Genomic DNA, 25,898 nt, shown 5'->3' on the forward strand with positions numbered 1-25,898 from the left:
ATTTTTGACAGTTGGAGCTGATTATCTCAAAGGCATCTTCCAACCTTGATGGTTCTATGATTTTATAACTAATATGGATTTTTAGCTGTTTTTGATAAGAACAACGTATAACTTGCACTCATCCTTCTATAAGTCACTCTGGAGGCCTATTACTTTTTTCCCTTCTCCTTTTCAGAGATCTCAGAGACTTCAGAGATCAGGATGGTTTTTGCAGGTGGGATTTTTTGTATAGCAAAGGCTGATGCTGTGAGTGTCAGCAGGATCAGGGTGTTGGTGACAGAGCTGGACACCTCAGTGATACACATTTGCACAGGTGATTGTGGTTCTTTGGTTGAGTGCCACATTTCATGGGATTCATTTGAACAATCCAGCTGATTATTCTGAAAAACTCAGGGGATGGAAAATAAAACCCCTCAGCAGCATTCCTGAAAAATCATTTAGTGTTGTTGGGCATTCGAGCTGAATGTGTGATTGATGTGCTGGATGAGAATGTGCATTTGTACCCACTGTTACTGGTGTCTTGAAGCCACCCAAGCATGGGCTCTCTTTGTGTGGCCCTAATTAGGAATATTTAGGGGGTAAAGTTGCCCTGGGTTGTCATCTGGGGTGGCAATTTCACTTTTTATTTATGTTTCTTTTTTTACCATGAAAAATACAAAGAGGAAAGGTGAACAATACACTCGAGGTTAATGAGACGGTTTCTGAAACTCTGTGTTCTAGAGAAGTATTGTGATAATGATCCCATGAGAACAAATTTAAATAAAGATTGGAGGAATTGAAACAAGATTGACTTCCCCAGGAATTTTGTGAGAACATTCTTTAATGTTATTTTTTTTTCAGTTGAGAAAGCTTTTATGACACTTGGAAATGTTTCAATGAATTTTATGGATCATAGCAATCCCAGGTGGAAAAACAGGAAGACAGACAAGTTGAGGAGAAGAGAATGGATGATTCTACCAGAGGACAACAGTCACATGCAGGGAATGCTGTAAGTTCCACTTGTATATCATTTGTCCAGGGTTTCTTATCCACAAAAGCAGCATCTCTCAGTCTGTGCTGGGCATGAAAGCCCGTGCCATGTTCTGTTTCCCCAGATGCTGGAGATAGGTCTGTCACATTTAGTAACACCATCCATTTCCAGGACAATTTTTCTTTTGCATGGTTCCTCTTCCTAATGCCACAGCTCAAAAATGCTTCTAAGCATTCAGGGAAGTTCTGAGTGATTGCTTTAATTTTGGGGGATCTCATGTTTGACTACCCTGGTAGCTTGTGCTGCGGCCTGTGCATCGTGCAGGCAGCTCTGGGTCAGTACAGGAGATCTGCAGACAGGTCCTCTGCAGCCATGCCAGGAATGTTGCTTAGGGCAAAACCTAATCTTAAAACAGCATTAGAAAACTTTACTTAAGTCTATGCAGAATGTGTCTGGTACAGGATAAACACGTTTTACCATGCTCAGGAGCTGGAAAAGCACTAGTTATTTGGTAAAAGTCAGCAGTTACACCAGCACAGCTTCTGAACACAGAGCAGATTGATTTATCACCAGTTCCCTGCTGGCATTAATGCAAAGGCTGACACGGGTATTTTTCATCTCTTTGCATTTTTAGTCTTGCTGACCACAGAAGTTACTTAGGACTGCTTGGTAGAAGTTTTAAGATGCGTGGTTTTCTGGGGAGATGAAATATGCCAAAATGGCATAAGAAGCTATATCAATACAGAAGCAGCTGGGGGTCTGTAATCTATACAGTATTAGCAAAAAGGAGAAAGGCAGGCCTCAGGTCTGGGACAGCAGAGCCAGCCTTTTCCTTACCCTGTTTCCTTCTTTGTCTGTGCCCACCCAGTGGTGGTTGTTTGGTTGTTCAGTTTGAGGATGCTCTTGCTCCAAAACATTGGCCTTTGGGAAGGGCCCTGGCAGTGCTTGCAGTGTGCTGGATGTGCTGGGGGATCCCTGAGTCCAGCTGCAGTGGAGTGAGAGAAGGTGAGGCAGGCATCCCTGCTAAGCTGCTGTGGGATAGAAATTCATGTCAGAAGCACCACCACAGCACTTTGTTGGCTTCTCTGTGTTGCACCCTGCCTGATGCTCAGCTGGAGCTTTGTCCAGTCTGTAGTTTTGCATTAAATGGGTAGAAGAAGGCAAAGGAGAAAGGCAAGAAAAATCAGTATTTCTTGTGTAAGACTAATGGAGAAGAAGTTCCTTCTGGTGCATACAGAGTACAGGAAGGGCTGGTATTAAACGCCCTGTCCAGGAATTGTGGATTATGCTAGAGAGCATATGCTAGAATTCACTAGCGTGAACTAATTTTTCACCCTTAGAAGAGCCTTCCTTTAATTCAAGTAAAAATATGTGAGGAAAGATTATTTCCTTTGCTTTACAAATGATTAATCCAGGGATAAAGGAAATGCATCCTGTGTCTGAAAACTGTTTCTCTCCGTCCTTTTATTGTGGTGTTGTTGCTATCCCAGGCTATCCCCATGTTTAAATTCGTGGGAGAAGGAGAGTGAACGTCTTGGAGCTCAAATAGAAACATAGCAACCTGTTGCACGGTAGGTAACAGCGAAGAACTTCGCGGAGTTTTCTGTTAATTGACCTGTTTCCACCGCACAGCCCGTTCGGGGAGAAGGGAAGGGAAGGGAAGGGAAGGGAAGGGAAGCCAGTGGCCACTGCGAGTCCCCCGACACAAGGATCGAAGGCGACACTGGGCGGCGGGAGGGGCGGCCGGCGGGGCGGGGCAGGGGCACCTGGAGCGGGAGAGCGGGCCCGGGCAGCCTCTCCCGGCGGATAGCCAGGGAGCGAGGTAAGCGGCCGCGATGGGCAGCTCCGGGGCTCTGCGTCCCGGAGGGGCTGGGCAGGGCCGGGACCTGCAGCGGGCAGCGCCGGCGGCCCGCTCCGAGCCGGGGCCGTGCCACGGCGGGGCGGGAGGAGCCACCGCAGCCCCGACAGGTGTGTGCCGCCTGCAAACGGCTGCTGCTCATTTAGAGTGATGGAACCGTAAGGGTCGAGTTACGGGCATATCGGGGGTGTACTCGGCGTCTGCTCGCTGCAAGGTGAATATCCGCCCAGGGTTTGGTGTTAGCCCTGCTGCACGAACGGCGCCTTTATCGGCCCGCCGGTCACAGCCGAGCTTCCTCTGCCTTCAGCTGGAAGGGCCGGACCCATAGGAGAGCCGGCCACATTTCTCTGAGGTATTTAGCCAGTGTGTCACCCTTCTCTCTGAGGTGTGGCACCAGCCTGGCTGCGATCACAGCCGGGAGCGTGGCATTTCGGTTTGGTGTAGGTTGTGTGTTGGTGTCTCTCCTAGCTAGTGAATGGATGTGGCCCTGTACTTTCCAAGTACAAGGTTGTGAGGTTTCTGTGTTACAATAGGTAACGGGAATTTGTGTTAAATAAGTGGGGAAAATCTCGGGCTTCAGTATTCGTGTTCTTTGTGGTGCTTTACTCTGTCACTCCCTCAAAACACACAGACTTACTATTTAACCTACAAAGGCTGAAACGTTTCTATGCAGCATACTTAATGTACATCTAAAAGCCAAATCTTCATGTCCTAGATTTTATTGTTGAACCGCTGTCGTTAGTAATGCTCTGATAGTAAAGCAAACCTGCAAAGCAGTGGCACTGGGCGGGAGCTGCGCTGACTTCTGCTTCCCCTGCCTGAGTGTCACCACTGTCCCCTCTGCCAGCCCTGCGACCCGCGGCAGCCTGATCCTGCTCCGTGTGACAGAAGCAGCCGTTCAGTGGCTCCGGAGCCGTGTTCAAGGTGCGACAGTTCAGGTGAGGCTGCGCGTCCGTCCTGCCCGTGCGACACAGCCCGCACAGGATCAGGGAACAGCAGGCTGCAGGTGATAAGGAATGCAGTTGAAACGGCATTTCTACTGGGCTGATGTGTCAATACTTCACCCAAAGCAATTCATCTCTGACTATCTCGAGGTGGCTTTTTATTAGTTTTGGGTTTAGTCTTTTAGTGCTTTTTTGTTTTGTTGGGTTTTTTTCCCCAAAGTAAGTTTGTCAGAGGACTGTGGTGGAGTTTGAGGGTCCCCAGGATGAGGGAAGAGATGAGAATCTTGATTCCATGTTTCAGAAGGCTGATTAATTATTTTATGATATATATTATATTAAAAGAAAATGATATACTAAAACTATACTAAAGAAAGAGAAAGGGGACAACAGAAAGCTAGAAAGGAATGATAATAAAATCTTGTGACAGACTCAGAGTCTGACACAGCTGGCTGTCATCGGCCATTAATTAAAAACAATTCACATGCAACCAATCAAAGATGCACCTGTTGGTAAACCATCTCCAGACCACATTCCACAGCCATCGGATAGTTATTGTTTACATTTCATTTCTGAGGCCTCTCAGCTTCTCAGCAGGCAAGGATTTTCATAAAATATGTCAGTGACAAAGGACTTTTACCCTGGAGAGTGATAAAGTGCTGAGCTGGTGTGCTACAGCTGCATGGGCAGGTATAAGAGGAACTGGAACTTTACAGTGGTGTCCTCTTCATGTATTGGTGAAAAAGTCTCTAACTGCCACTTGTATAGTCCACAGGTTGTGTATGCTCATTGTAGAATACACCTTTAACATGCCAGTAGGCTACATTGGATTTTAATGGAGCTGCATTTTGTCTGGAAAATTAAAAAGTATTATGTTTATGCTACAAAGGATTTAACTTGCAAAGAAAGTTAACATGATAAAAATACTGTAGTCTTACTATTTTGTGAGGGTGTTACAAGAAGAAAGTTAAATGGAAGGGATGGGGCAAAAAAGTGAGTAGGTGCAGAAAAATGGATAAAGAGTTAATAAGGAGCAGAGCTCATGATGCTGAAGAGCAGCTGGAGGCAAACAAAGACTTTTCTGCTTCCTTCTGCCTGGCTGCCCTCTAGACCCCCCTCTTACAGGAAGAGCTGAGGGATAGCAGAGTGGGATCTAGATTCTGGTAGGTGCCATTGCCCTGTAATGGGCAAGGGAATACATTTGAGCTCCAGACCCAGCAAGCTGTTGGGAGAGACAGCAGCATGGTGGCTCTGAGGGGGATGCTGTCTCTTCCCAATTTGTTCATCTCTCCCTATTCGATAGTAAGCAAACAAGTCTTTAGTGCTGCTGCATGTCATCTGTCACTGGGAAGATCTCTTGTAGCAGAGGCACAATTTAGATTGCTTAAATTGAATTCAAGGTCTAAAATAGCAGAGCTGATGTTGGTTCCTGTAATGCTGACCTCAATAAAACCACAAAGGGAGGCCTGCAAGAAGTGGTGTTTATTGGTGCTTGTTGGGTACTTTGGCAAGATGCAGTAAAGGTAAGTGGCTTTGCTTCCGTGTATGATTCACGTGGTTCCATTGCTAATACATCATTTAGAGATGAGGTTTTTCCCAGTGTAGTGTTTGGTTAGTGTCAGTACACAAGCCCTTTAGATTTTCTGAGAGGCTTTCCTGGTCTGTTGCAGAAGTGTTGAAATTGTTGGGACTGAGACAGTGAGTGATCAGTACTGAAATCCAGCTGCTGATGCAGAATGTAAAACTCCAGCTTGTCTCTCAAACTCACTTTTGGCTTCCAGAAATCAGTCTGGTTCTTTATCATCATGATGTGTGGAACATGTTAAACAGGACAGGCATTCATGAATAAAGCTTGAGTGACGGTGAAGCCCTATGTAGTCATACCCTACAAAACTAAACAATCTTTATGGAAATAGAGTGCATTCAACCCTCTGAATCACTTCTTCCATGAGTTCTATTCCCTTCATTCAACATTATTAAGTTATCTATGATGCAGTTCTGGAATTCCTTGTTTTTATTCCACTTCAATATGTGTGCAAATAGGATTTACTTAATGAAATCTTTTTTTACTGAGAGATTACAGGTAAGGAGCTTGAAGGTCTAAATGGCTTTCCTTAAACTTGATGCCAGGACAAAGTGCTGTTTTGGCATGACACTCATGTTTGTTTTATTATGTTCTACATGAGTATTAGTGTCTATAGCAGAACATTACCTTCACAGGAAGGGATGAAACTAACCTGGAATATTTTGTCAAGGCTGTTGATCTGTGACTTGAAGGCAGTTATTTTTCTGGGAGGTGATTCAGAAGTATGAGTCTGCGCTGCTTGGAGCTTCCTGGTCTGTATCATTACAGGGTTGAACGATTTGAGCGGGAAGCACCCGCCCTCCACAGATCTTCTAACTTATTTACATATCAATGGTCATTAAACCCACTGATCTTAAACGCTTCTGTACTCCAGAGAAGGCGCACGGGATTTGTTTGTTTCAATAAGTTAAATTGCTTGCTGAAATCTGAAAATGTAACCCACAAGTGGACACCACTCTGCAGAGGGAATATTTGTCAAGATCCCACTTTCTGTCTTTCACAGATAACCTCTGTATTCCAGCTATTTTTTTCCTTCTAAATAATTTTTTAAGGAAAAACTAAGTCTAAATGTCCTATCTTTTCCTGGAACTATGGTTTGCTGCATTCCATCATAGGGTGAAAAGAGCAAAGAGATGGTTTGGTTTGAGCATTACCTGCTTGGGGTTCTTTCCAGTGAGCTATGACTGGTCAGAATGTATAAACTGCCAGATTTCAGTTTGCCTCTGCATATGTGGAAAATTTACTTCAAGTCATTAAAACTTTGAGTGGAGAAAAAACTGTATTTTCAGATGCTGGGTTCAGTGTTAGACTGTAAATGTCCCTGTGGATTTTCATTGTGATACTGGCATGCAGTGCATCATAAGACTCAAAGAAAACAAAGTGCATAATGACAGGGCCAACAGAGAATCTATCCTGGGCTTTTTTGAGTTTCTGAGGAAGCCTTTATGGATAAGCCTTGAGGTCTCTCAAATGAGTAAGAGAAAAATGCTGGATAGATTTTTCAGCCAGGCTTATCTGTTTCTTCTGGCTGGATGATGTCAGCAAGTTGGTTGATATGGATGGCTGATGCTTTCTGCCAGTTTGCTTCTGGGTACTGCCCAATCTGGGTCTGCACAACCCATGCACTTCCATCAAAATGTCTGTGCTCTCTACAGCTCCAATGAGGACCAGGCCAGTTGGCAAACTGTTTAGATCAGCGCTCAGCTTTCCAGCTGCCCTGCTGGCAAGCTTCCCAGCTTTTTGGATAGCTGAGTCCGAGAGAGTTGGGTTCCTGGGAAACCAGATTAAAAACATAGAAAAATGTAATTTTGCACACTCTTCAAAGGGAATTGTCTCAGAATTTTCTTCTCCTGAGAAAGTAATGTTTCCCTCTTCAGCTTTTCATGCAGTTTGAAATATAAACCACATTTATAGGAGAAGTTTAGTTTTCCAAGCAAGTATTTGCAGAAGACCAAGATAATCTTTTTCAAGAATCATTTCCATGCTTTTAAATAGAATATAGGGACAGAATGTACTAATTCCTGAAGGGCTTGTACAGAAGTTCAGATATATTCTGAGCTAGTTCTCAAAAGATCATCAAGAACTATGTGCTTCCTGTCAAAGGAAATCTACCTCTTCATGAGATTTAAGCTTCTCATGACTTTTAAGTAAGAGCCTTGGATTACTTTTATGTAAGACCTTTGGATTCATGGGGCATTTATTAAGTTTTTTTGGAGATGAGGAAAGAAGGCTCTGCTAACTACTCTTGTGCTTTCATGAGAACCTCTCTCTGTCTCTGTAGATGTGAAATTGTTGCCTGAAGAAGCACAAGAGTCACTTAGGAGAGACTGTTTCTGGTTTCTTTTTGGCAGCAGTCACACCCCGTTGTTTGCAGCACAGTGATGCACTGTGTGTTCCCGTTTCCTGGTGTGCTTTTACTGGATGTGCTGAGTACCTGGGCCTCAGAGCACCCTTCCTCATGCTGTAATCAAAGTGTAGGCAGTGTTCTGGTTCAAATGTTGAACTTTGAATTCAATCAATCCCTCGTGTTTATAAGCATAATTCTGCAAGTCAGGGTGCAAAACCTGGGCAGTGTTTTACAACTACGTCACACTGCAGGATTTTAGACTGTGTTCCAAGCTCTTAAGGCATGTAAATGACACAACAGTAATTGAAGAGCTTCTTTTGGCAGAATAAGATTTCGAGAAGCCCTCAGAAAATAGACGCTGTGTATTTATCCATTATGAAGCTACTTTTCATATAATACTTCCTTTGCTACATCACAAATAAAATCCACTACAAATGAAAAATGTTGAGACTCTGCTGTTAAATGAGATTCAGCTCTGCTTTTCTGGCCAAAATAAAAATAGGTTCTGATGGGCTTTACCAGCTGTGCCCTTTATAGTTTATTTTTCCCTTCCCTGCTGGGGAATAGCTTGCCAGCTTAGGAAGCTTGCATGGTGCCTTTAAGAAGAAATGCTAAAAATACTTTCCTTTTTATTTTGAGTATGATTTTTGATTAATTGCAAGAACTGCCTGCTTAATTTGGATTCTCTTCTCCTAATGTAACAGTCCCTTTTTACTGGCTCATGAGGACTCCCATTCAATAAATTCTGCCTAAGTCTGGCTGTTTAAGATTTAAATGGAGCACTCTGTGAGAAATCTAAAACTAGGCCTATTTAAAGGATTGAGGAATTAAACCATTAGAAGAGTCCTCATTAGGAATGAGTCTCTAGATCAACTAGTCTCTAGTTGTCAGCTCTGTACAAAACCAGTCCCTCAGGTCCCTTATTCACAACTAAAGCTTAGAAATGCACTGCTAGCAAGGAACAGGGCAGGCTTCACTTTCTCTTTCATTTTAGAAATTGGGTTAATTTTTTGAGAAAATTTGTGCATTTGACTTTTGCTGTTTAAGGAGGAGAGAGAACTTTATTTTCTTCCAAATGTTTTGACATGCTTCTAAAGCCTGACCTCATTAGTGTTGGGAAAACTTCTGTGGCACTGCAAATCTTTAGGTTTGGGGAGGCCTAACTACAGAGAAATATGAGTTCCTATTTGACCTGCAACTTCTGGGGGACCCCCATTTCCCAATGGTGAAGTCATGAAATAACAACCACTGCTGATTTATACTGGTTGATGTTATTGGTTAGTAGAATCTTCTAAGTTGCTAAAATGGAGTTCCTTCCTTTTTATTTTTATGCACCTGCATCTGTTTTGTAATCAGGTCTGTAATCAGTCTTCCTTTTAACATATTAATGAAGCAGTGGAGACAAAAATAAGGAAGATTTCATCTTTCAAACCAAGGACTTGTCATGTCTTATCATTACAATGAAGCCTTTGAAAATCCAGACTACCACTTCTCAGAGACATTGGAAATTGATAGAAGGTGAGTTTATTTAATTTTGCTGTGTGACTGTGCCATAAGAAATATTCATTTATATGCAGAAGATCTTCTCTGGAGTTTTAATTTGTAGATTTATTTTAATCCCTCCTTTATGCTTTCATTCTCAGACAAGTTTTTAAAACTGTTACCAGGAAGGCAGCAATCAAAGGAAATGGTGTGTTTACTTCTTACATGTTAGATGAATTTTAGTTAAATGGCATTAGATTATGGCATAATCTTGTACATATTTTTTAGTTCCAGTAATTTTCACAATGGAATATAACCTTGGCTGTCTTTGTTTTCCAAGCCAGTATTCCTGTTTAGTTAGAGTCTAAGCTAACTTCAGGTGGAGAAAAATTTCAACCTTCTTAATTCATTTGATGACCAAATCAGAATTATATTGTTGAAGTTCTAAATACAAAATATCACTCAGTATCATAGTTTATTTTATAATGCACTCAAATTCAGGATACCTGTTGAGGGTCTTTATGACAGTCAGGATTTTCTTTTTTATTGCTTCCACAGGGGGAGTTCTCAAAGGAATCCATTCTCTCACCAAACTTCTTATGATTCATCTCAGTATGATCACAGAGGCAGGGAGCAGAACTACCCTGTGGCCATCCCCATGGCTTCCCTGGGACCTGGCTCTGACAGCCAGGATTTACCCAGTACAAGTCCATATGGAAATTTCACAGGTATGTAATTTCTCGTGTGACCAGCTTAGAGAAGGCCTGGAACAAATAGCACTTGGCTCTGTCCCAAGGGAGTCCTGCTGCTCTGCAAAGCTCAGCTCTGTAAACATTTTTAACTTTTTGGTTTTTTTAAGCAGTTCATGTGTTTTATTAGCAAATCCATGGATTGTTGTACTAACAGATCAATAAAATTGTCTTGTATGGACTGAGTAAGTTGTTGAGTACTGGGATGTACATTGGGGTGGAATATGGGAGTTTTGTTGAGGAACTAGGTTGCTGTGTTGGCACTAGATCTGTATTTTGTCACAGGCTTGGCATTCTGTGTCTGTAAATAACCCATAGCCGTTTGCAGCTTTGTGTAACTCTGATTTCCTTCAACAGACAATCCTTCCTTTGAGCCTGAGCCAGAACTGACTTACACCCCACGTTCTACCTCCCATATGCTGGATTATCCCTACACTCATGGAATTTCCAGTGGATCAGAAGGTAAGGATTGTGGTGCTTCACAATATTACATGTCAATCTCACCCTCCATAAAATAATACTAATAAATACTTTAAAGCCTTCTTGTTCAGGTATGAATACCTTCACCTAATAAAAGGGGTCATAAATGGGGTCCTTCCACATCAGAGAGCTGAGCTCCACATTGGTGTGTGACACTGGGACTGGCCATTATCTTACTGGGAAGGCTAGGCAAGGAAAGCTGTTGCTAAACTCATCTGTGTCATGGCTGGAAGGCAGATGCTTTTAAGGAGTGTTCTCACCTGTTTGAATAAGTGGATGAAAAGGTGGAGAGAGCAGCTGCATTTTGGCCCCAGGGAAAAGGGAGTTTGGCACATAGAACTTACTCAGCATGAAGGAGTGTGATTTTAAAATGATCCCCCTGAAGGCTGGGGAAGGATTTTTAAAGAAAGGGCTGGTCTTCTAGGAAGAAAGTCTTGAATAGTGAATGTGAGCATTTGTGAATGGGTTAGATGGAGTTCTCTATGACAGCTGAAGACTGGGCTCAGTTCCTCTTTTCCAGCATTTATCTGAAAAAATGCTTGTGCTTGTCAAAGACAACCAGGAAAGACGTGAGTGGGGGAGTGTGTTTGCATGAAGTTAGTGACATTAAAGGATAGACTTTTAGCTTGTTCTTCTCAAAGTGAAATTTGAATTTCTTAAGTGCAATTGTCAGGACTCTCTGGGCTTCCTAAAGAGTGTGTGTTACTCAGACAGCTTCATTCGGAGACGCAACCGAAGACCACCCGATGAGATCTTCAGGACTTCTTCCAGCATGCTTGAAACAGATCCAGTGTGCAGGGAAGGTAGGGCTTTAGATAAGGGGTTCTGATTTGACAGTGTCTTGTACAAGGATGGTGTGTGGTTGATGCTGCTCTGTTTCTCACCAGAACTGTGTGTACAGCCCTTCTATGGTTATGGGGACAGCTTAGGTTTGTGTTACGGTAGTGATAAATCTTTTATGCTCTCCTAACACACTCAGATCCCATGATAAATGAAATGCAGTGCAGTATGAAGGTGTTAAATTGTAGAAAGAAATGCTAAGCTCCTTATTAGAATTTGTTTGACCAGCTAATAGATTGCTTTCAGCCACTGTTTCTAGAATTACCATCAAATTCCAACTATGGAGAAGCAACCTGATTGTCAGGTCAGAGAGGGGTGTCTGTGGCATAGGCAGTGATAAGTAGGGGCACTGACATCAACTAAAATTACAGAATAACTAAAGCAAAAGTTTAATTTTCAAGTCAATATATCGCATCACAGAAGTGTAACTATCAAACAGTGATCAAGCAGTGGACCAGAATCTTGGAGTTTTGTCAGTATTTAATTTTCCTTTGTATGGCAGCTCTTTCTATGAACATTATAGGACTACTTGCATCTGATTTAGTGTTCTGAGGGAGCTGAAGATATTCTGGGCAAAATTATTAAGTTTCCCTTTGCATGCCTTGGTAGCAGTGGAAATGGAGGATGTTGTTATTTCCATTTCTGGTTGTGTATAAAAATTACTGTATTCTTCCCCCCAAATTTTGTTTTTTTGCATGGAATTGATGCAGCGGAAGATTTAGTTGGAAGTCTTGCAAGTATGTCTAACAATGAAAGGATTAAAGCAATCCAGAGGATGCCTGAGACCATGAGAAAAAAGAGAGAGATCAGGTAAAAGTAAAGTTTGTGTTTAGTTTTAAAAACATCTACTTCCAGTAACATCTAGCTATCAACTATGGGAGTTTGCCATTTGCTGAACTTTGGTTTGCCACTTTATGACAAAGTATTTTTTAATGCATTCTTAAAAAGTTAATGTCTTGCAAGAGAAAATAATTTAACTATAAGAAGATAAGAAGAATCTCTCACAGTAACATAAAACAGAATATCAAGGTCCTGAGATTTGGTTATTGAAAATGGAGAAGAGACCACATGATCTCAACCATCCTTTTGTCTCCTTACAAAATATATTTAAATTCTGCTGCCAGTGTGAGTTTGTGAAGGGGTTAGAACATGCTGTCATAGCAGGGACAGGAGCCAGGGTATCAGCTGATATAAAATGAACCAGTAAGAGCATCTCCATGTTATAGTAATTCTGTTCATGTGCACAGGGCTGAAACTGTACTTGCAGCATCTTCTTTGGCTTCTTGATTCAATTACAACTCATACTGTAATGCTTGTCACCCCTGCCCTGCTCTTCCACAGAAACAAAGTTCTGAAAGAAATAACCAAAAAATCAAGGCATCGTGGTGCTCAATGTACACAGTGTCTGCCGGGAGCAGCAGTGGTAAGTGCCAGAAACTTCTGTCAGTCACAACAGAGCAAACCACTCTAGCTGCAATGTTACCACTGTCTCCAGAGGAATCTGGTGTCTTGCTTCATGTTACTTACCAAGGATCCAGTTAATTACTGCAGTGTTCATTAACCATGGCTTGCACTGCAGGAGCACTTAGGAGCACCAGTTCACCATCTTATGGTGCATGCAGTGGGGCAAATCCATTCGTAACATCAAAATGAAACTGCAACATTAAAATGTGAAGCTTTATTATGTGAAGTTGAGTCCTGTTTGCTTGCTGAGATTCATGTCTCTCCTCTTCTTCCCTACAGTCATTTCGGCGATTTGGCAATACCCTTACAGAACATTTTCACCAACTGCAGCCATGGCACAAGACTCTGAAGATCATTGGTGCTGAGTTTGGAACAAGTGTTCTTTCTTATTTTATTTTCTTGAAGTGGCTGCTAAATTTTAACATCTTCTCTTTCCTCATAAACTTTGGTTTCATCACAATTCCTCAGTTTCTTGCAGCAGAACCAAATAACCTTTCCTTCACGGGCCTGGAGCTGCTCACTGGAGCTGTAAGTATTAAATTTAATCACACCTGTGGTTTCATGATAAGGAATAGGACAGCTCCCACCTCCAGTAATTTGTCTTCAGATGATGCTTGCTACCATGGAGGTGGTAGCAAATATTCTGAATAATGTCTTTGTCTTTTCAGGGTTATTTTCAACAAACAGTGCTCTACTATGGCTCTTACACCAATGCTACAATCAGTAAAGTGGAGAACAGTGCATCTTACAATATGCAGCTGGCCTATATTTTCACTGTTGGAACATATTTTGTCATCTGTTTTCTTATCTTGTTGTTCAGGTAAACTGACTGTGAATTCCTGTTTCTCTTATTAAGGGGAAAATAGCCACACAATAAAAAACCCCATCCTGCCACCAGTTAGAAGTAATAATTACTTGAGTATGTTTCTGTAAGTCCTTATTTACAGGTGTAGAGTTTAAGTAGAAATTTCTGCTCAAAAGATAGTCTCCAGGAATCAAACCTTTATTACAGAAATTAAGAATAACTGCAAAATAGTGAAGGACATACAGAGAATCCTACTTCAAACTGGGAATATTATGATCCCCTTTTGTAAGCTGTTGCTCCTAATATTGTTTCTTATTAATGTGGCCTTCCAGAAGTAAAGATTGTCAGTAACAATCTTGAGATGGAAATGCTAGAATTCCTTACATTAAAGTTTATTTTCCACATTGTTGTATGTGACATACATAGGTCCAATAAACTTGTGATGGGATGGAAAAGCTGACAAATCTCCCTCCTTGCCCTGCTGGACAGACTTGATGAATTTCCCTGTTGCACATCTGACCAATTTAATTTTCATTGCAGCATGGCAAGATTATTCTCCAGGAACTTTGTTAACCCTCAGGCACGCTCTGTGAATGCCAGCAAGCTGCTCTGCACTTGGGACTTCAATATAACTAATGAAAAAGCTGTGAAGCTGCAACAAAAGAATCTCCTCACACAAATAAAGGTACAAACTACAGGAGGTACAAAACTAATGTGTGTGAGTCGTTCTGTTAGAGACGTAGTTGTGCATACAAATTTGTGTGTGCACATACAAGTCTCTGGCAGAGTAACACAAGTGTGCTAGTCCTGTGCCTAAGAGATTAGAATCTTCCTGATTTCCTGAGTTTCATTTGGTCTGAGCTCCTGGCATTGGCTTAGCTGCTCGTTTTCCTTTTCTCATTGAGCTATATATAAATATTTGTGTGCTTCTGTTCTATTGAATGAGTTTCTGTGACTATTAAATATTTGCCATACAGAGTATTTATTCAGGTTTTTCTCCTTCCTGCTATTTAACTATTTTATAAACAAAAGGCGGGCTGGAAATATTTTCTGTGAAACTTAACTTCTAGGATAGGAACACAAAATTGCCCAGTAAATGTTCCTAGGATATTACTCTGCCCATCTTCTGTAGCAATAATCTTTCATTCAGTTTCTCTGGTAGTGCCCTGAAACAAGTTTTGCCTTATGCTGTTGACTAAGAACTTCTTCATTAGGAATTGTTTCTCTGCAGGAAGGTCTCACTGAACTAAACAAAGAAGTTCAAAATTTTTCTGTGATGGAGAGAGTTGTTCGTTTTGCTACTCATCTCATTGCTTGGGTTGCTTCCCTGGCAGCAGCAGTAGCTGCTTGTGCTGGTGTTTACTTCCTCTCCATTAATAACCTCAAGGTAAGGCCAGAATTTGCATTTTTCCACACAGGTATTTCACACTGATTCTAAGCACTGCTCTGTTCACTACAAGGAGCACAGGCAGGCAGAGCTGTTGTTGCTGCCAGAGACACACAAATTCTGCTGGCCCTAAAGAGATGCTTTGCAAGGCCTGCCCCACTGGGGACAATGGCAAGAGTGAGGGACCTGATGGGTCTGAGCAAATCTCCTTCCTCTCTCCAGCAGCTGCTTGCCTGGGCCCATAGTCAGCTTAGGGACAATGCATCTGGTGACCTGGGGAGAAACAGCAAGAAGCAGCCCCAGCAAGACCTGCCCCTTCTTCCCCAGGAGCTGCATTTGAGCTGGGGCTCCCACCCTTGGTCCCACATAATTTAGGGAAGGGGAGAAGTGTCAATGTGCAGCTGCTTGTGGGCCCTTAAAACATGACAGTCTCTAACCTGAGAACATCCAGGGAGGTCAGCCAGGGGGCTTCTCTGTGGACACACCTTGAGACAGCATTTTGGTGAAGGCTCCAAGTTTGGGTTGTTTCCTTATGGTTTTTTTTCCTCTCTTAGCTGTTTATGGGAGGGTATAGCAATGATCTACAGAGACAATCTGCCATGTTGGTGCTACCTGTGATTGTATCTCTCCTCAACACATTGATCCCATTCTTCTTCTCCTGGCTTGGGCACCTGGAGAATTTTCAGACTCCTGGACAGCACATATATGTCACTATTATCAGGTATTTCTTGCTCCCATCTCTTAGTGCTTTCAGCCTGAAGTTGTCTGAGTTCTTTGTGATACAAAGCTGTATCTGGGTGGTGTGGGGGGAATAGAGAGCTATGGAGGAAAGTTCATCTTCTCCAAAGGCTTCTGTACACTCTTGTCATCATGACCCTTTGTCTTTCATGAGCTTCTGGGATGTTATATCTCTGTATGAGGATGAGGAATGGTTTCTCTCCCAGTTGGGTGCACTGTGACACTGGGCTTATAGCACTCCTTGATGGCCCCTGGGCTGTTGGCCCCTCCCCAGGAAAGGAAGGGAAGTAGAGAGAGGACTGAGGTCATCTCACTTAAAAACAGATGCCTGGAATTTACTCTACCTGGTGTCCCTCAGCCCTGCCTCCCCTGTGGAGCCCCCACAGCCAGGCAGCAGCCTGTTAAGCAGATGTTGTGCCAAGGTTGTCATGCCCAGCTCCCCTTCTGCCAGGACAATAGAACAATGCCACACCTGAGCTCCCAGGAGAGCTCCTGCTAGTCTTGGCACTCTGCAGTGCCAAGAGGAGGTAAAAAGTGTAACTAGTGGTCGTCCTGCCATCACTCCCTCCAGGTATGGACCAGCTGTTGGTGCAGTTACTGTTCCTTCTTCTTTTTAGAAATATCATCCTGAAAATTTCAATTGTTGGAATACTGTGCTACTACTGGCTGAACATTGTGGCTACCTCAGAGTCACAGGTAAAGTTTCAAAACCACAAATCTCTGGCTTGCAGTGCCAGGTTAGGAACCACTTGGATAAGAGACTTGCTTCAGCAAAAAGGAGCACATGTGGTGTTGTGGGAAGCTGAGTTTCCTACCCTAACAATTTTTATTAGCAAGTTGAGAGAAACCAACTCTAGAGAAAAAAGAATGGCCCAGCTCGAGTCTCAGCTGGGTGGCAGCATTGTTCACTGAGGAGTCAACTATGATTTGCCAGGCTGCTAGAATATATTTGATCAAGATTTCAGATCTTTGATCAAGTTTCAGATGCCCAAGCATTTGGGAACAATGTTTAAATAGCATAATTTTAAAATTCTAGTTTGATTTTTTTTTTCTTCTGTTTCTTAAAGTGCTGGGAAACTTTGGTTGGCCAAGATATCTATCGTCTTGTTCTAGTTGACTTCATATTTTGTTTGCTTGGCTCTTTCTTTGGAGAGTTTTTACGAAGGTGAGTACTACTTTTCTAATCTTTTCATTCATTAATCAAGGATATGATCTGTTTTCTCCATGTGAGAAAAGTCCAGCAGAAGCATGGCTGTGGCACTACTGAAGTTTCCTTGATTTTTCCCTACCAGGCAGAGTCTCTGTGTACATGCCTTGTGTCTATTGCTGTTCCTCTTTAGAAGGAGGTCAGTGTGTCCTTTTTCCCTTTGGAGATGGAAACACATGCAGGGGGGAAGCCACATTCTACTCTCACAAATTTCTGAGAGTTAGGTGACAACCATCCTATCTCAAGCACAAATCCATCTTCTGTGCACAAGCATGGGCACACTCCTGCCTTTCCTTGGTGTACCCACTGTGATTTTTTTCCCTCTTAGTTATGTCACTGTAGTGTCCAGAAGTTTAAAATCTGATTTTATCTATCTTATCAAGGCATATAATGAGTCTCTCAAAGATAGAGGTCTACAGCATGATAAATGAAAGTATTGTGAACTGGATGTAAGGAAGAAGTAATTTACTTCTGACATCTGTTGTGTGAACCTTCTTAGTGCCAAACATTGCTTATGGCTTAGGCAGTATTTAAGTGCTTGCCAGCTCTACAGAGCATTTAGATCCCTGGCCATACTTTTGTGTAGGAGATCCATTGTTTGCTCTCTGTCCATGATTTCAACAAGACTGGTTTACAAGGTAGGGCTTTGTTAACTTTTTCTTAAATTTATACAAGGCAATGTTGAGAAGTTCTTGTGGACTTTTCCTCCATAGCTCTTGGCAGTGTACTTTAATCCTCCTGTTGTTGTGTTCAGTAGGAAACCACCTCCCAGCAGAAAGTCACAGAACTGAAACTGCAATGTCAGCTGTGATGAATGAATGGCCTCCCATAAGCTGGGCAAAGCACCTGACGTAGACCTGTGAAGGGTTCAAAGTACAATTGCTTGTATTTAACATTTTGTGCTCAGAGTAACCTCCTGGAAGCCCAGCTCTGTTGATGATGCAGTTGATAAGGTGGTATTAAGATGTGATAATTACCAAAATCTTTATTGCTCTTGCCACAGCAAGCAAAAAGCTGAGTCTCCCCAGCTCAGGAAAAAAGAGGTGACTAAAAGGGATTGTTGGTCCTCAGTAGGAATCCTCTCAGTACTTGCTTGCCTGTCTGTCTCAGCTCCTTGCAACCTCAGTTAGTTTGAAGTAGGACGTATTTGAGGGTACATTAAGAGTATCGGTGTACAAATTTCATTGTTTTTTTATTGATGATGAAAATTCTCAGGACCTGAAAAACCTGTTACAGTTTTGTTCTGAGGTCTCTTGACATTTCAGCTGCTTTAGCACAAGAATACTTGTGCTTGAAGCAACAAGTAGTTACTATAGAATAGATATGTACTGATATAGTAAGAATTCCGTGTTGGTTCTCTGTTTTAGTTGTGTAAAACATATACTAGGTCTTACTTCAACCCTGCTTTGTTTCACAGGACATTTTTTTCCAAATTGATTCATTTTTGCTGTGCTGTCTAATGAATGAGCTGTGGCTTATTTGCATGACACTAATGCAGCCTCTAAATAATTTGTCACTGTTGCTTGTTTTCAGAAGGTCATTTTCAGGGATTTCTACAGGAGACTTCATCATTTAGCAAATGCTGTCGTGCTATAGTTTTTTGTTTTTCCCCCCCAGAATTATTGGAACTACAGTCTGTGTGAGCCTGGGGCTGCCAGAATTTGATATTGGGCGAAATGTTTTAGATTTGATCTATGCACAGACTTTGACCTGGTAAGTGTTAAATTTACAGCCAAAACTTCATTTGCTTATAGAACTACCATGGAAAAAAACTTATTCTGTCTGTGGGTGTTTCCCAGAAAGAACAGGATAAGTAACTGGGAGATGAGCTGTTCAGTGACTTTGGTAAGGATTGTGGCTTGCCAAAGTAATTATGTGGGCAGTGACAATAACTTCAGTCAGTAATTTACCTGGTGGCCACCTGGTCTGGGAGAAACCTGATAGGATCCTGAAGGAATATCCTGGAGTTTTGTTTACTTCCTCCCTGGGATGATGTCCTTGTTGAAATAGTCTCAGCATTAAAAGCTGGAAAAGATGCCTTACTTCCAAGAATGAGTATGTTACTGCAGTTATAAGAGGGTTCTGCAGATCTGTACATAGATATGTGTGTTTGAAATTGCATATTTTCGAGGTGGACTTACTGATAGAGGATCAAGGGTAACAAAATCATATTTCCAATTAATCCCACACTATCTGTATGTGAAGTTATTGTGGTATTTTTCTGCTTTCAGTGCACAGAGAACTGAATGGTGAATAGTGAAGATGTAACTTTTTTCTTCTATAAATCCTTCCTTTTAGGATTGGTATCCTGTTCTCACCTCTGTTGCCTGGTATCCAGATGATAGCATTTCTTATAGTATTTTTTGTGAAAAAGGTAACAAACTTTGCATGTATTCATCATAAATAATAAAGTAGTAAAATTAAAGGCTGTAGAACTAACAGTGGACGAGTGCATATGTCAGTATAGACACTCAGCCTGTGGCTGTGACTTTGGCCTCTCAGTTGCTCCCCAGCCACTCCCTCCTGTGAAGTTATCTAGGTGTAAGCAGGGTGATTCAGATAAAGATCATGGTGGAAACGTCTTCTTTTCAGAATTCTTTGTCTTGGTAGTTTGACCAGATAATAAGTTGTTTGTTAGGTCATGAAGCAGTTTGTAGTGTTGAATGTAGAAGAACAAAGCTGGTAGAAAGATGGATTCAAATTTCCCTGAACCATGAGTTTGCATATGCTACAAAAGCAAACTCTACCTAGCAGACTTCTGAAGAACCCATCACAACTTCATTTTGCTTCTTACTATTTTAAGATTATATTTTTGAAGTTTTCTAAAGCTACACTCTACCTATCAAATTCACATAAAAGTTGTTGTTGGAAATTTCTGATTGATGCTATTTCAGCAATTTCAGTGGGATTGACTTAAACCAAGTTGAAGTGGCAGGTAACAGCATTCCAAAGTACCTTCCTCTCTTTAAAGGTCAGTCTGATGAGGAATTGCCAGCCCCCTTGCAAAGTCTGGAGAACTGCTCAAATGATGACATCCTTCATTTTCCTGCTGTTTTGTCCTTCCTTCCTTGGAGTCCTGTCTGTCATTGGAGTCACTGTCTGGAGGTATGGAAGATCACTGGCATCCAGCCTACTAAGTTATGCTGTGTGACCTGATACCAGGCAGAGGATCTGCATTTCTCTATAAAAGAAGTTATATTAACTGCTGGTGGAAGGTTTCAGGTGTTCATGAGATGTTCTGTACTCTGAAAACAAGATCTGCTCTGTGAGCTTTTGAGAATGTGACTCACTGAGTAACTTGTCCCATGAGAAAGTGGGGGGAGAAACAAAGTTGTATTGAAGCTTGGATTCCTATTTAAGTGCATCAAATTTTACTTTTCCTCCTCTTAAAAAGGTTTCTACCAAGTCCTAGTTCCCAGCTTACTTATGGTATAGGTGATTCTGGGTCTGCAGCAGAGAAACACCTGGGAAAACTCAGTTGAGGTCAGCTCCTGGATTATTTCTGAACTTCAGAGGCTCTTTGTGCAGGCAGGGCTGACCCTGTAATGCATCTGGGTTGTTACCAGTATTTCAAAGCTGCTTTGGTTCTTTGTGTGCTACTCTGGTCACAGGAAGGAGGGCAGCATGGATGTGCTTTTCTCTTGACAATAGTCAGCAGCATGATTTTGGTATTTAGTGAGGCAGGTGACCACACATTAAACCAGATGGGATGAAAGCTGTCAGAGCTGTCATTTCCTGAGGGCAAGTGGGAATTTCACACTGTCTGGAGTGGTTCAGTTTCAAAGCAAACACTTTCCTATTTCAGTCTACCTGAAAATGTTAATTCTTATAATGAGCAGTCTCATTTTACCACCTTCTGCTGTTACTGAAGATCTGCAGTGACTCATGTCCCTGAAGGCAAGGTGAAATGCTTTCACCTTGTGGTGAAATGTTAAAAAAATCCAGTTTTTCAATTTCATGTAGTGTGTGCTACAGTGATTGACATGTTATATTTATGTCAAGGTTGTGCTTGGTACTGCCCCATTGCAGCAAGGACTCATGTCTCACTGCATTATCTGGGATGGGCATTTAATGGCTGGAGAGGGACACAAGTTAAAAATGAAATACAGATCATGGAAGTACCCTGGGAGTCCAAAGACAGTAGAGGGCTATAGAAAACAGGAGCATTTTGATGTACAAAATCACAATATTAACTAATTCACTGGTTAACATACAAAGCTTTAAGTAGCTGCTTTTCCACACTCTCAGGTTAAAACCTTCAGAAGAATGTGGTCCTTTCAGAGGTTTGCCTTCCATGTATGCTGCAGTTGCTGAGTGGATACAAATGCTGGAAAGCTACACTGCCTGGAAATGGGTAGTGTGGATCTACCACAATTTAATTTCAAGTGAACTTTTCTTCTTCATCATCTCTACTTTTGTACTGTAAGTATCTGCTAATGAAAAGAACCAGAAAAAGCCCTTAAGTGGAAAAAACTGTCAATGACAGAGTCAATCTATGTTATTTTGTTATGTGAAATGCATCTTGTATTGTTGACTCACTTAAATGTATCTATTATTTTGAATACAACTCCACAATTTTTTGGGTCTTTTCCAAAAGAATGTTTGAAGTAATTTCATGCATTTTCCTTGTTTTAGGCAAATCCATGTGTTTGCCATTCTTTGTGTAATTGTTTTACATCTGTTTTCTGTGAGTGTGTGCAGAGATGTGTGTATATGTCTTTTAATGGGTTAAAATGAACAAGATACATTTCTATCTAGACGCTGACTAGAATAAAGTGCTTATATGATGGACCTTTTATTTTGTTTTCTTTAGAGTTGTTACTTATCTTTACTGGCAAATAATACAAGCAAGGAGGACCATGACCAAACTCTTACATAACCAAATTATTAATGTAAGTTTGGCTTTCATTTGTTTCTTTTGTATGATTTGGCTTCTATGTTGATTGTCTCATCCAGCTTTGTGGGGCTGTAACCTGTTTTTCCTATAACTGTGCAAAGGAGGGTGGGAGCCCTTCCTCATGGGAGTTGCAGGAAAATTTAACTCACAAATAGAGTTGTAGCAAAAGAATTTTATCTTCAAGATGTGTTGCAGCAGCTCCCTCTGTAGACAGATTATTTTAGAAGGAATTATTTTGGTCACTGTCTACTTACAAGCCTTGTCTCTCAAGGATAATTAGTGCATTCCAGCTAATGATCAAATATATCTTGACTACAGGCAGGAAAGGATAAGAAGTTTCTACTCCAAAAGCTACAAAAAGTGCAAAGGTCGAAGAGAAGCTCGTCTGCCCTGGGAGGAAGAGGCCAGCAGGTCAGTCTGACTGCTCAGCTTCTGCTGTTTAATTGCTTGGTGCAGGTCCATGGGGTTCTCCAGCTGTGCAAACAGCCTGCTGGTTTGGGAAAAGGCTGCGCTTCAAACTTCATCTAAATGCTTGCTACTGAACTCCAGACAGCAAAAGGATGCTGTGAAAGTTCCCTAATTATTTGTTCCAGGCTGGAATTCACTCTGGATATAGAAAAGTGCTTACCCTCACCAGACATAATTTATGGCTATGAAACTTCAGGGAAACATTCCTAATGTTCATGTGCAGTGATGGTCACCAAAGGGTTTGGTCACACTTGAACCTTGCCTAGGCTGAGGAGGAGGCTGCCTTCCTCCATGGCAGTGGACTTCCTTAGGGTCTTGTGATTCGTGGTTATTTTTAGCTGAGGTAAAACTGAGTGCTTTGATCTAACCCCATTTTAAATCCCATCCCACACTGATAACTAAACTTGAATTAATTTTTCAAGGCAGTCCTGCCTGCTGAGCCATCAAACTAGTGCTAAAATGTGGACATATAGGTGTTGTCTGGTGTTTTTATTTGGGTTGAGTGAAAACTCAAAACATGACCTAAATACTGATAGAGAAAAAGTACTTGGTAGGTTCCTCTCCTTCCTCCCAAAATACCAAAGCCCCCTGTATGACTGACTATCATTAAAATGATTTCATAAATAAAAAACCAAGTATGGATAATAATTGATACTGATCTGTTGTTAACTATAAATATGTGTATGATAATACAAATAAATATTGACTGTAAAGAGGTAAGCAGAATATGGAGGGAGATTTTCTATGTGCTGGGGATTTTCAGACAACATCTGCCCATGTTGAGTGTCACGAGTGGGACTTGAGAAGGGAGATTGGTCACCTACCATGTGTGGGTGTTCCTCTAGTTTTTAAGATCAGATTTCAGAAGGAGATGCCAGAATGGTCTCATTGTGGATTTAGTGGAAAGGCCATCTCCCTGAGACAAGGGAGATGAGCAGTGCTGACCACACAGTCACAGCTGGAAGTCAGATCACAGACTGCTGATGCCAAATACTGTTTTTCAGAGAAGCTCCTCTTCATACCACCCATCAATGCAATCTGCCCAGGAGGTGCCAGGCTTCCCAGAAATAGCATTTGACAGAAGCCAAAACACATCCTACAATGAGGTGAGATGGTCAAAAGAGGGAAATGTAGATTCCCCTATACAGAATCTGGGGTGTGGCATAGGTGATGGGTGTATGTATGGCAAAGTCCTGTATGCATGGAAATAAATTTAAAAATTAACTTGAACAGATACAAAAATGTGATCAGAATAGCTATTGAACACTCATAATCACAAACCTGCTCAAGACTTGGAGAGTATGGTTTGTTACAGATAACTGGTGTCTTTTCAAATACAAGATAACACACACGGGAGGGAAATCATGACCTAAATCTGTGAATTTTGTTTTCAGCATCCCTTTTCTGTTGAGATCTCAAGCAGCAGTGACTTTCTACCAGGTAAGCAACTAAGATGAAACACAGAAAGCTCTTAAAAATTCAGCTCAGTAAAAACGTTTGATGTACAGACACAGTGTGTGACAGCTGCATGTCAGGGACATAGCGTTTTAGCATGTTGTGTGGAGAGAAAACAAAATGACTGGGCTTGTGGGGTGAATTTTTTTCTACAGATAGTGCTTTTTGGTAGCTTGTTCTGTGTTGGTGGTGACTTCTAAAGACTGACCACCAGCTTCTGTGTACTAGTGAGTGAAGTTCCTGGGTAAATGAGCCATTCTGTCTTATGGGAGCACCCAACAGATAGGCAAAAATTTTAAATCCCTTTAGAAACAGACTTCACATCTTGGTGTGAAACTCAGAAGAGGGTAGAGTCCCTAGGACATCATACTGCTCAGACTAAAATAAGGCTATGGGATCTTGCATGGCAGTTTGAGCTTCCATGTAACTTCATTGCAAAAACTTGACAGAAGAGATCCCTGCAGAGCAGGGGCCGTTCTGCCCCAGCAGCGGGGTTAACGCTCTTTGCCTTGGGCCGAGCAGGCGGCGAGCCCAGCCCGCCCCGGGCCGTGGTGCTCGCCCTGCGCGCCCGGGCAGCGGCGCTGGGGGAGGACAGCGATGGCACCGGAGGGTTCCAGGCACGGGCAGGCACGGGCAGCGATGGCACCGGAGGGTTCCAGCCCCGGGCAGGCACGGGCAGCGATGGCACCGGAGGGTTCCAGCCCCGGGCAGGCACGGGCAGCGATGGCACCGGAGGGTTCCAGGCACGGGCAGCGATGGCACCGGAGGGTTCCAGCCCCGGGCAGGCACGGGCAGCGATGCCACTGGAGGGTTCCAGGCACGGGCAGCATCGAGTGAAGGCACTGGCTGCAGGAAGTAATCCTCTCTTGTATTAATGACTAAAAGAATCTCTCCAACATCTTTTTTTACATCTAAATGGAAGGAAAAAATAGAAGAACAGGTTCCAAAATGTGTCGGGACTTCGGTTTTTTTACTGTGATAAGGAATATCCACCTGGGGGGGTTGTTTTGCAGCAATGGCATTTGGTGACAGCCTTCCCCCAGGACTGGCATCACCTCGATGCAGTAAGGCTCCCTCCGTAGCTGACCACGAGTTGTTGACTAAATATAAGGGAACTTGTGCCTAACTGTAAATAAAAGCTGTGTTTTAAAAATATTTTTCTAACAGTTACATTGTTTTACCTGTTTTATCAGCTTTTATCTGAACTATTGGTCAAATAAACAGAAGTATATTAAAGTGCAGTTGTTTTTAATGACTGAGACATTGTAATGGCTGTGAAATAACTTGTGTGAACTGGGTTCATTTTTTCTGAGCCATTTTTAAAGTTTATTACAGTCACTTAAAAGCAGCTTTGATGAAGCCATCAGAACAAAGAGTGTCTACTTATCAAATTGTCATCTGTGTAAAAGTATTGCTTGTAAACTGGAACTTTACATGTCTTTTACTATAAAGGATTGATTGGAATTAACACAACTAAGACTTATTTTTTTTAATTATACATGACTGTGAGATTTGATCCAGCTTCTTTTTATTCAAGACTACAACTTTGCCACCACCATGATAATTTTTGGTTTGTTTAGTTTAGCTCATTTTCTACTAGTGCCTGTTTTTTCCCTCCCTTTTTGCTCTGGAAAGAGGCACATCTTTTCATCTTGCTCATAATTTAGGCTAAAGACAAGCCAGGCACAGAGAAAAGGACAAACTTTACACACAAGGCAAGAGCAGAGATTGTTTTATTGTTTCCCTGCACATACAGCTGTGGAGCCTGGCTGTGGGCACTGGACATGGACCTGGTGTTTGCACTGAGGGTGGTGACTCAGCAGTGCCAGAAACTCAAGCAGCAACCCCAGCTGGACCTTTGGAGCAGGGCCATTAGCCTTGAAGAGTCATTGCCCTTCAGTGGGGCTCAGCAGTCACAGGAGAGGCCTCAGTACCCAGGAAGGGCAGGACAGGATCTGGACATAAACCTACACATTCTATAGGATGTGCACCAGGAGGCTGAGATTGCTGCTTCTGCAGTGCAGGGGCTCAGTGACAGGGAAAAGCACCTACTTTGTACTTCTTTGTGCCTGGATGGAACTCAGGAAACAAAAAAATCCATCCCCCCCAGCAGGTCATAGCATGAATCTGTGGTATTCAAGAAGTTTGGATTTACCCTAATTAGGACAATCTGCACTAATTTTGACATTTGATATAAATACCCTTCTGCACAGCTGATAAAGAAC

The 25,898-nt window shown here is 42.1% G+C and overlaps 1 protein-coding gene across 3 annotated transcripts; it reads left to right on the forward strand.

Annotated features, from left to right (window-relative positions):
• Positions 1–2,428: 2,428 nt before the first annotated feature.
• On the forward strand, positions 2,429–25,758 carry TMC5 (transmembrane channel like 5). Of its 3 annotated transcripts, none has more exons than XM_018915978.3 (24): positions 2,429–2,541; positions 3,676–3,766; positions 9,058–9,219; positions 9,742–9,911; positions 10,290–10,394; positions 11,123–11,215; positions 11,963–12,062; positions 12,594–12,675; positions 12,996–13,244; positions 13,385–13,536; positions 14,062–14,206; positions 14,753–14,908; positions 15,463–15,629; positions 16,264–16,342; positions 16,714–16,811; positions 18,471–18,566; positions 19,152–19,227; positions 19,825–19,958; positions 21,102–21,275; positions 21,667–21,745; positions 22,069–22,161; positions 23,223–23,324; positions 23,613–23,658; positions 24,196–25,758. In XM_018915978.3, the coding sequence occupies exons 3-24, from the start codon at positions 9,146–9,148 to the stop codon at positions 24,546–24,548; spliced, it is 2,823 nt and encodes a 940-aa protein (XP_018771523.3). In that variant the 5' UTR covers positions 2,429–2,541; positions 3,676–3,766; positions 9,058–9,145; the 3' UTR covers positions 24,549–25,758. The 3 variants fall into 3 exon arrangements, with proteins under 3 accessions (XP_018771523.3, XP_030085620.2, XP_030085619.2); XM_030229760.2 differs by having other exon boundaries at positions 9,098–9,219; XM_030229759.2 differs by lacking the exon at positions 2,429–2,541 and adding an exon at positions 2,726–2,792.
• The last annotated feature ends 140 nt before the right edge of the window (positions 25,759–25,898 follow it).

This window comes from Serinus canaria, chromosome 14 (genome assembly GCF_022539315.1).
Source record: "Serinus canaria isolate serCan28SL12 chromosome 14, serCan2020, whole genome shotgun sequence".
Classification (NCBI taxonomy): domain Eukaryota; kingdom Metazoa; phylum Chordata; class Aves; order Passeriformes; family Fringillidae; genus Serinus; species Serinus canaria.